Source organism: Palaemon carinicauda, chromosome 1, assembly GCF_036898095.1.
Source record: "Palaemon carinicauda isolate YSFRI2023 chromosome 1, ASM3689809v2, whole genome shotgun sequence".
Taxonomy (NCBI): Eukaryota; Metazoa; Arthropoda; class Malacostraca; order Decapoda; family Palaemonidae; genus Palaemon; species Palaemon carinicauda.
Window position 1 is genome coordinate 74,001,152 of NC_090725.1, and position 11,794 is coordinate 74,012,945.

General features: G+C 36.9%; 1 protein-coding gene across 3 annotated transcripts in view; it reads right to left on the bottom strand.

The window, feature by feature from the left end:
• The window catches only part of LOC137642485 (cocaine esterase-like), a 38,219-nt gene extending 36,322 nt beyond the window's left edge, over positions 1-1,897 (bottom strand). For 2 of the 3 annotated variants that reach the window (XM_068375096.1, XM_068375078.1), the window contains exon 1: positions 1,304-1,605. In XM_068375096.1, the coding sequence (XP_068231197.1) occupies positions 1,304-1,311 (8 nt within the window). In that variant the 5' untranslated portion in view covers positions 1,312-1,605. Of the gene's footprint in view, positions 1-1,303; positions 1,606-1,762 lie in introns of those variants that run through there. The other variant, XM_068375087.1, reaches the window with a different exon arrangement.
• Between the last annotated feature and the right edge of the window lie 9,897 nt (positions 1,898-11,794).

Here is an 11,794-nt window from a genome sequence, read left to right on the forward strand (position 1 = left end):
TATATCTATATATATAATTATATATACTATATATATATATATATATATATTGATATGTGTATATATATCTATATAAATAATTATATATACTATATATATATAAATTCATATATATATATATATATATATTGATAAATACATATATATACAGTATATATAGTATATATATATATATATATATATGTGTGTGTGTGTGTGTGTATATAAGTAAATATATTATATGTATATATATAAGTATATATTCTATGTATATATATATCTATATATATACATATAATATATACTGTATATATATATATATATATGTATGTATATATACATATATGTATATATATATGTATATATGTATATATATATATATATATACAGTATATATAGATATATATATATATATATACATATATATACAGTATATAAGTACTGTATATATATAATATATATATATATATATAAGTGTATATATATTATCTCTCTCTCTCTCTCTCTCTCTCTCTCTATATATATATATATATATAAATATATATATATATATATATATATTTATATATATATATATATGCGGGTGCGTGTGTGCGTGTAAAGCATCACTATATAGGAGCGTTTAGTTTTTGATTGAAAGAGATAATTTTAGATGAAGCGATTTAGCTTTTAAGAAAAATCTTGATATTCGGAAAGGGACTTTTCTTACCTTAGTTCAGATTATGCCAAACTAAAAGAACTTGTAATCAATAAATAAAATAATAGAAATTGTAAATCCTCATATTATGACATTGTGATTGTGATAATAGATGAATGTATTAATAAAAGTGATCATTTTCCTTTTCCATTGGTTAAATCCCCATTTGTATGTGGTGATTTTGCCTTGAAACAATATTACAGAATATTTAGGTCACTGATCATGCCATTATGCTCAATTTGACTGAAATATCAGCGTCTTATTAATAAACCAAGTGATGGAAACTGTTGAAACAAGGATAGTGAAAAAAATGGTGAAAATTGACTGTTAACTATCAGAGATATACAAAAATAGACAATATATACTGGATCACACTACATGCAGTTGTATATTTTGTCATCAAATATATATAATAGTTTAGAAGGATATAAACGTATATGATTAAATCTGAACGACTTCTCTACAAATGCAGTTCCTAATACAAATTGAAAGTCATCCCTTATTTAAGACAAGCCAACAGACCAAATTGTATGTATTTTTTTTAGCTATCACTAACTCAAGCATAAATATTCTCGGTAAATACAAATAATTAGTATAGAAATAAAAGAATAACGTAGTATAACTTACTTAGGCATTGATTGAGACTCTACCTAGGAGTGATCTCGATCCTCGATACATTAGAAATTTCGCAGCCTCCCTTTATACTATACCTATGATCTTGGGAACCAGCAGTGGTAAGACAGTTCAATGTATCACACTTGCAACAGAAATTCGAGCAATGACAACAGCTGGGGTCTAATAAAGTCCCTCTCTTTCCTGTGCTTACTTTAGAAGCTTTGAATTTGAAATACGTAATATCTAGATTTATATTCTTTCAGTGTTTCAGTAATTTGGCTTCAGCTCCGCCCCTAAGAGAAACACTAGTCTTGCTCCCTCAACACACGAAAATCACTGCTACTACTGTATTGTATTCGTTGTTGCCATGTTAGCTTAATGTTGGTTAATATGATCTGAATACAGTGGAATACATGTTTTTGGATCAAATGCGATATGCATGGACATAGAGACATAAACTTATATACTTACTTCTCGCGGCTCACTCACTCCAGTCTGTTCGTAAAAGACGAAATGACGTTCACTACTGCCACTATGATATGTGAGAACTGCTGAGCATTCTAGGGCATCTTCTTATCTCCCACCGACGCACTCTCATCCCCTGCCTCTGCCTCCGTGCCTACCTCCGGCATCTCTCTCTCTCTCTCTCTCTCTCTCTCTCTCTCTCTCTCAATTGATAAAATAATCTATAATACCTTAATTCATTGACCTTCGATTCACACATTCATCTGCATCACTAAATAGAGATGAAGAAACCGATCAAAGGTTAAAGCATCGCTTCACTCTCTCTCTCTCTCTCTCTCTCTCTCTCTCTCTCTCAATTGATAAAATAATCTATAATACCTTAATTCATTGACCTTCGATTCATACATTCATCTGCATCACTAAATAGATGAAGAAACCGATCAAAGGTTAAAGCATCTCTCTCTCTCTCTCTCTCTCTCTCTCTCTCTCTCTCCCAATTGATAAAATAATCTATAATACCTTAATTCATTGACCTTCGATTCACACATTCATCTGCATCACTAAATAGAGATGAAAAAACCGATCAAAGGTTAAAGCATCGCTTCTCTCTCTCTCTCTCTCTCTCTCTCTCTCTCTCTCTCTCAATTGATAAAATAATCTTTAATACCTTAATTCATTGACCTTCGATTCACGCATTCATCTGCATCACTAAATAGAGATGAAGAAACCGATCAAAGGTTAAAGCATCGCTTCACTCTCTCTCTCTCTCTCTCTCTCTCTCTCTCTCTCTCTCTCAATTGATAAAATAATCTATAATACCTTAATTCATTGACCTTCGATTCATACATTCATCTGCATCACTAAATAGATGAAGAAACCGATCAAAGGTTAAAGCATCTCTCTCTCTCTCTCTCTCTCTCTCTCTCTCCCAATTGATAAAATAATCTATAATACCTTAATTCATTGACCTTCGATTCACACATTCATCTGCATCACTAAATAGAGATGAAAAAACCGATCAAAGGTTAAAGCATCGCTTCACTCTCTCTCTCTCTCTCTCTCTCTCTCTCTCTCTCTCTCAATTGATAAAATAATCTATAATACCTTAATTCATTGACCTTCGATTCACACATTCATCTGCATCACTAAATAGAGATGAAGAAACCGATCAAAGGTTAAAGCATCGCTTCTCTCTCTCTCTCTCTCTCTCTCTCTCTCTCTCAATTGATAAAATAATCTATAATACCTTAATTCATTGACCTTCGATTCACACATTCATCTGCATCACTAAATAGAGATGAAGAAACCGATCAAAGGTTAAAGTATCGCTTCACTCTCTCTCTCTCTCTCTCTCTCTCTCTCTCTCTCTCAATTGATAAAATAATCTATAATACCTTAATTCATTGACCTTCGATTCACACATTCATCTGCATCACTAAATAGAGATCCGATCAAAGGTTAAAGCATCTCTCTCTCTCTCTCTCTCTCTCTCTCTCTCTCTCAATTGATAAAATAATCTATAATACCCTAATTCATTGACCTTCGATTCACACATTCATCTGCATCACTAAATAGAGATGAAGAAACCGATCAAAGGTTAAAGCATCGCTTCACTCTCTCTCTCTCTCTCTCTCTCTCTCTCTCTTTCTCTCTCTCTCTCTCTCTCTCTCTCTCGCTCTCTCTCTCTCTCTCTCTCTCTTTCTCTCAATTGATAAAATAATCTATAATACCTTAATTCATTGACCTTCGATTCACACATTCATCTGCATCACTAAATAGAGATGAAGAAACCGATCAAAGGTTAAAGCATCGCTTCACTCTCTCTCTCTCTCTCTCTCTCTCTCTCTCTCTCTCTCTCTCAATTGATAAAATAATCTATAATACCTTAATTCATTGACCTTCGATTCACACATTCATCTGCATCACTAAATAGAGATGAAGAAACCGATCAAAGGTTAAAGCATCGCTTCACTTCTTGAAGTGTTGCCTACTGTCTCTAGTTCATTTCAGATTGCTTTGTAAACTAAAAATTGTTCCCCCGATCATCGGGGCAGATAACGACTCTTTTATGGTATACCCCTTTATTGAAGGTAAAAGCAAACTATTTTTTTCCGAACTGACGACACTGATGATAAGAAAGTAACCATGAGTTTTTATTACAATAGGAAGTAAATAGCATTATTTTGAATTACGTTTTAAATGAGAGAGAGAGAGAAGAGAGAGAGAGAGAGAGAGCGAGAGAGAGAGAGAGAGAGAGAGCGTGTCAGGGATGTAGCTTGAAGCTGAACTGAAGATATACAAAATAAAAAGATAATATAGAATCATGTTAAAATAGTCCGGTAATGACAGCATTGGGTTACTACTGATAATATAATTCGTATTTTCCCTAAATATGCCAACCTGAGTCTATTATATAGGAAAAATAACAGCAATGATAAAATACATGCATTTAAAATTTTACAACTCATGTGTAAGCAGGTGGTCGGTAGTTACTTAAGTTGGGAGCGGGAATCCAGCCCCTGCTTGGTCAGTGAGTAGTCACTTTGATTATTACTGGGGCTTTCTTGGAGGTTGGTTATGGTAGAGAAAATATGAGTTGGGACTGTAAGGATGTATACGAATTATCTCCAAAGTCGTCATATGTTCCGGTACAAATACAAGCCATTGTCCTTTATTATAGGAGGACTCATCCTTAGGTGGGAAGGTAGTTCCTTTTCCAACTGGCTGAAAAATTAATACTGGTATTCCCTGAACTCAGACTGTAAGGACACCGATCCCTTCGTCGTCCAGAAATCGACAAACTACTTATTTATTTGAATTCTCTTTTCGCCACACTGTGGTTTCCCATGTATATATATTCCGCTCTACCAGAGCTTCATTTTGACATAAGTATCATTTCATAACATGTTTCTGTTAACCCATAATTCATATATTTGGAAGTGTGAGAAAACACATATATTTTGGCGGGCACTTCAATCTGATTTGGCGCCAGCGTCATCCTACCTTTCCGTCCGCACCTTGTAATATACTCCCGTGCACATTCGAATAAAGTATCAGTTGATCTTGGTGACGCTTGTCTCACTGTCCTTACAAGACCTTGTAGGTAGTAAGAGTTCAGGTTTCTTAAACCTCGTGCACCAGTGGAATGACTATACAAGCGGGTCCACGGAGCAAACCGTGCAATAAGGAACACTGAGCAGAAAGTCTCTGTGTTGTAAAGCTGAGGCATATGTATATTTCCAACCAAGTAGCATGCGTTTTCTAATGGATTTGCTTGGTTCCCACCATATGGCATATGTAAAGCAATGGATTTGCTTTGTTACTACATACTCCCCACATAAGGAGTGTGTTGAATGATACTTCTATATTATATAGAGAACAGCTCCAGGCAGAGTGTAGCTTGCCTGCAATCAAATCTATTCCAGCTGATAGGGTTTTCTATGCTGTACCCCAAGAGAGGGGAAGATTGAATGGAAAAAAAAAAATAGTTAATTATTCTTCACTTTCAGCCCAGACTAACACGTAGCCTCCGTCCCTGATCCAATACTAATGGTCTTGTGAGAGGAGCTGAGGTAGTTATACCACCTATTACAGTCCCTAAAGAAAAAGTGTCTAGGGACGGATGAGTCAATTTCTGCTGGTAATGGACAGTAAACATTGCCTGACGTTTCCACACGCCTGCCTGTAGTACCTATACCACAGGGAGATTCTTCTTAAATAACAGGGTTGTACTAACTCCCCTGATATTGTGTACTCTAGCTCGAGCTCTTCCTGGGAAGGAAGGTGAAGGGTATGGTCAATAACCGCCCTCAATTAAGAAGAGATTGTATTTCTGGTCACCATCTTCTTTACTTTCCCTGTGTTAATGAAAAGGTATTGAAGGTGTGATCGAATTGCATATGTACATTTAAGGTAGTGCCCTCACACAACACAAAAGCAACTAATCAAGATCATTGGTTACCTCTCTGAGGCTCATGATCTGATCCGACAAAAACCTGGAATCAGGAACTTTGCTTGATACATAGAGGTTGAAGACATCATACAATTCTATTGTGTTGTGGAAGATCTAGGCTGAGGTTGGCAAAACAAGTTGGAGAGAGGAGGCAATTCTCTTAGAGTCTCTAACAGCAGAACTAGATGGTCTGGGTACCATTCTACTTGGGGCCATTTCATGGCCACTAAAGTCAGGTTGTGGTTAGGAGTGGCTCAAACCTGATTAACGACACTCCTTAGTAGGCAGAACAGTGGAAGACCATATTCGTCGAGGCCATCCCATGGGTGCTGAAACACGTCATCGAATGCTGCTGGATATGGCACAGGCAAGTAGTAAACTGGGAGCGTGGTTTAGTGAGGTCACAAATAGGTCCATCGTCGGCAAGGTCAGGATCTCGGTCACTATCTGAGGATTCAAGGACCATTCGGAACCAACCAATTGTATATATATATATATATATATATATATATATATATATATATATATATATATATATAGTATATATATATACTGTGTGTGTGTATCTGTGTATGTAGTGAGATACGCAAATACGATTGAATAGTTTATTAATGATGAACATAACCCTAAAATGCGGATTGAAATACCTTATGCATTATTCAAGGAATGTCTTTGAATATTCTAATTATCATTTCTGATGTATTATAGGACATTTATCAGATTAAAAAAAATTGAAGATTTAGAGCGAGAAAATATGATTATATGCTAGCAACCATCAATAAACACATAAAACTCCTTTGAAAATATTCCAAATTAAAACAAAAGTATTTTTCCATCCACGGACCTACCTTACGTATGCAAATTTTCCTTTTCACATTTGCATTCATCCAAATTACTGTCGCATTTGAAAAAAAAAAAGTGAAAACAGAAGCAGCCTATCACTGGAAGTGACGTGACGTTATGCCTCCAGAAAACCTTCTGAAAGGGTTTGTGCTTCAGCAGACGGGCCAAACGATGTCTGAGTCATTTGGGTATTGGGTGACTAAAGTCCATTTCTTTTAGCGAGGCAGATTTGCACCGACTCGCGGCGGTGCCCTTTTAGCTCGGAAAAGTTTCCTGATCGCTGATTGGAAACTTTTCCGAGCTAAAAGGGCACCGTTGCGAGTCCTGATCGCTGATTGGTTAGAATTATCTTGTCCAACCAATCAGCGATCCGGAAACTTTTCCGAGCTAAAAGGGCACCGCTGCGAGTCTGTGCAAATCTGCATCGCTAAAAGAAATGGACTATAGTTACGTCAGGAGACATGGCGTCCTTTCCAGTTTGTGTCGGAAGTATCTTGTCAGACTGAAAATCATCGCCATTAACATTATCACCGACGTTACTCCCCTATTTGTCGTTGTTGATAGCTTGTTACTAGTCCACTACCGAACAAAGGCCTCAGACATGTCTTTCCACTTACGTTTGTTTATGGTCTTTCTCTGCCAGTTTATACCCACGAATTTTCTTAGTTCGTTAGTCCATCGCTCTTCTCTTCCTTTCCTTGGTTCTTTTGCAATCTCCAGGGACCCATTCTGTTATGCTTAATGTCCATCTCTTACCTGTCATTCTTATTATATGCTGTGCCCTTGTCAATTTCTTTTCCTTACATGTTAGAATATCCTCTACTCTAGTTTACTCGTGTATCCATGTTGCTTTGTTTCTGTCTCTTAGTGTTAGTCCCATTATTATTCATTCCATAGCTCTTTGATTGGTAGCTAGCTTATGTCCCAAGGCTTTAGTAAGGCTCTAAGGTTCTGATGCATAAGTTAATACTGGTAGGACCATATGATTAAATACTTTTATTTCTAGAGAAAGTGCCCTTTTACTTTTCATAATCTCATTTTGTTTACCAAAGCTCTTCATCCCATGTTTATCCTTCTTTTAAATTGTCTCATGTCCCAGGGAAACACTTACTGCCTGCCATAAGTATGTATGTTTATTAACAATCTCATAGAGATTCGTTTACAACTATTATTTGTTGTGTCTCTGCCTTTTCATTGAACATTATTTTAGTTATACTCATGTTCATTTTCAGTCCTACATTTATGCCATTTCTATTCAAATCTTCTATCATTGTTAAGGTATTCCGGCATTAATGTTCATTCCTACATTTTCCTAATCTAAATTCTTGAAAACTTTTACTAGGCATGCTGTGAGTAATTTAGGAGAGATGGGATTCCCCTGTCTAACGTCTCTCTTAATCAGAATATTCTTACTATCTTTATGTAATTTTAGGATTACTGTACTTCCCATATTGATATCGTGTGTTCTAACCTAAGATTCATTTGATCCTTGTATTTGAAGGGATTTCATTACTGCTAAAGTTTTAACAGAATCAAAAGCTTTCTCATAGTCTATTAATGGTTTGTTATACTCTGTTGATTTTTTCATAATCTGGTTAATTATATGGATATGGTCAGCTGTTGAATACCCACTTCTAAAGCTTGCCTGTTCTCCTACTGTTACGTTTGGTACCGGCTCAGGAGTTTTCAATAATCTGGTTAATTATGTGGATATGGTCAGCTGTTGAATACCCACTTCTAAGGCTTGCCTGTTCTCCTACTGTTACGTTTGGTACCGGCTCAGGAGTTTTCCATAATCTGGTTAATTATGTGGATATGGTCAGCTGTTGAATACCCACTTCTAAGGCTTGCCTGTTCTCCTACTGTTACGTTTGGTACCGGCTCAGGAGTTTTCCATAATCTGGTTAATTATGTGGATATGGTCAGCTCTTGAATACCCACTTCTAAGGCTTGCCTGTTCTCCTACTGTTACGTTTGGTACCGGCTCAGGAGTTTTCCATAATCTGGTTAATTATGTGGATATGGTCAGCTTTTGAATACCCACTTCTAAGGCTTGCCTGTTCTCCCACTGTTACGTTTGGTACCGGCTCAGGAGTTTTCCATAATCTGGTTAATTATGTGGATATGGTCAGCTGTTGAATACCCACTTCTAAGGCTTGCCTGTTCTCCCACTGTTACGTTTGGTACCGGCTCAGGAGTTTTCCATAATCTGGTTAATTATGTGGATATGGTCAGCTGTTGAATACCCACTTCTAAGGCTTGCCTGTTCTCCCACTGTTACGTTTGGTACCGGCTCAGGAGTCTTCCATAATCTGGTTAATTATGTGGATATGGTCAGCTGTTGAATACCCACTTCTAAGGCTTGCCTGTTCTCCTACTGTTACGTTTGGTACCGGCTCAGGAGTCTTCCATAATCTGGTTAATTATGTGGATATGGTCAGCTGTTGAATACCCACTTCTAAGGCTTGCCTGTTCTCCTACTGTTACGTTTGGTATCGGCTCAGGAGTTTTCCATAATCTGGTTAATTATGTGGATATGGTCAGCTGTTGAATACCCACTTCTAAGGCTTGCCTGTTCTCCCACTGTTACGTTTGGTACCGGCTCAGGAGTCTTCCATAATCTGGTTAATTATGTGGATATGGTCAGCTGTTGAATACCCACTTCTAAGGCTTGCCTGTTCTCCTACTGTTACGTTTGGTACCGGCTCAGGAGTTTTCCATAATCTGGTTAATTATGTGGATATGGTCAGCTGTTGAATACCCACTTCTAAAGCTTGCCTGTTCTCCTACTGTTACGTTTGGTTCCGGCTCAGGAGTTTTATTATTTCCATTGGCAAAGTTTTTCGTATACCACTATTGCATATTATTGTATAGAAATCCTCTGCAATTTTTATCCCTCCGTCTCTTTCGTTAATAATATTTCCATTTTCACACTTTAAAGCAAACATCTGTTGGAGACTTATTCCAAGTCTTCTTTTCATCAATTTGATGCTACTTCCTTTCTGAAGTGTTTCCTCATTTTTTCAGACTGTTTTTATGAATGTCTCGGATTTTTTGTTTGTTTATTGTTTTAGGTGGTTCTGCTAATTCTATCTCATCTCTCTTGGGTTTTACACTCATTTTCAATCTTTTCTCCATTAAGTTTCTGTTCTTTTTAATAGTTTTCCTCAATCTTGTTTAGGAACTTTTCCACCTACCTCTTGTGCTAATGCCAATAATAAATACTACCAATAATAAATACTGTTTATTTCTCTTGTATTTGCTTTCATTTCATCATATAGCTAAGAATGCCTATCTTGTATTGCTAAACTAAAATCTTCAGATTTTTATCTTAATATAGGAGTGTTTATTTTCATTCTTAAGATTATTTTGCTCTTTCTATCTTAGCTCTAAACAAATCTTGCTTCTCACCATTCTATGATCGCTTGAGTTCAACTTGTTTTACACAATTACATTTTTAATTGAATTAACTTTTTCACTGAGAACAAAATCTATTTCTTTATTCGTTTCTCCATTTGAGCTTCTCAATATCCATTTTCTATATTCCTGTGTATAAAAAACGGTGTTCATGATTATAATATTGTTTCTTTTACCAAATTCTACAAGCATGTATCCTTTGTCATTTCTTGTGCCTACTCTAAATTTGCCCACAGCAGATCCTTTTCTCTTCTTTTGACCTACTTTACAAAGAAATCACCAAAAATGCAGTCATATTTATTTCAAGATATCTCCATATCTTCATAAAATGTTTCTATCTCTTCCTCTATATGCGATGTTGTTGGTGCATACGTTTGAATGATCAGTTTATACTTTTATGTTAAGGAAATAAATAATAATACCAATTCTCTAATATCGCAAGAGGGTCTGCCCCTCTCTTTTATTCTTCTCCTGCACTTCTCTTTCTCCCTATATCCTTAATCTTTCCCATCCCGAGTACCTGCCTTTGAGCTATAAAGTGGATTGTATCCAGGGGTACTCTTCCTTTCCCCATTTTCCCCACTTCCCTATCCTTATTATTATTATTATTATTATTATTATTATTATTATTATTATTATTATTATTATTATATTATACTATTGTTGAGTTTGATCATTAATCCTGCACACCTATCACTAGTGCTACAAAATTCTTTTTATGTTACTTGCAAGATTTTTATTAATAAGAAAACCCACTCCATTTCCTTTGTTCCTTTCATGTCCTCTGAAGCAAAACATATGGTCACCTTTTAACTCTATATGTCCTATAAGTGTTTTATATAAAGCAGTTTATACAAACAGCTTCGGGATAAGATAAGTCAGTGATCAGAGCCACATTTATACATAAGGAGCCAGGTCAAGAATAACCTTATAGCGCTGAATGTTTCCATAACATAAGTCGCTCCATATACTTACATATACCAAGGCACTTCCCCCAATTTTGGGGTTTAGCCGACATCAACAAATGAAACAAAAACAAAAAAGGGGACCTCTACTCTCTATTTTCCTCCCAGCATAACAAGGGACTCAACCGAGTTCAGCTGGTACTGCTAGGGTGCCACAGCCCACCCTCCCCCGTTATCCACCACAGATGAAGCTTCATATATCTACATTAAAGCTCATCAGCCGGTTGTTGAACCCTCACAAACAACGCACTACTCAGATTCATTTTTCAAATCCCGTAAGGTGGTAATGCCTTCGGTGCTCCTCAAGTTGTGCACTTTGGACATTACCTAAGGGCTCGGCCAGACCAAGCGCAGCTAGCGGCATGGTTAGCGGCAAGAGGTTATGGCGGCAAATTGAAACCTTAGGTATCTTATGTAGGTGGCCAGATAGGAGGCGCGAGGTTATGGCGGCAAATTGAAACCTTAGGTATCTTATGTAGGTGGCCAAATAGGAGGCGCGAGGCTTCCCACGCCTCCTATCTGGCCACCTACATAAGATACCTAAGGTTTCAATTTGCCGCCACAACCTCTTGCCGCTAACCTCGCCGCTAGCTGCGCTTGGTCTGGCCGGGGCCTAAGGCTCTTTGCGGCACCCCATTGGCCCTTAAAAATAGCTGCACCGAAAATTTTCGTCTTGACCTTTGCTCCCTCATCCTTTCCTTCATTTCATTCTCTGATTCCCCACATCCACCCTCCCAAGGCCTATATGGCCCAAATTCAACACATATACGGTGCATGCAAGCTCGAAAATAAAGCATTTTAAATTCTAAAACAACGCTGAATCCCTATGCAAATAGAGCTCAGTATTCCCTTCTTCGTCCA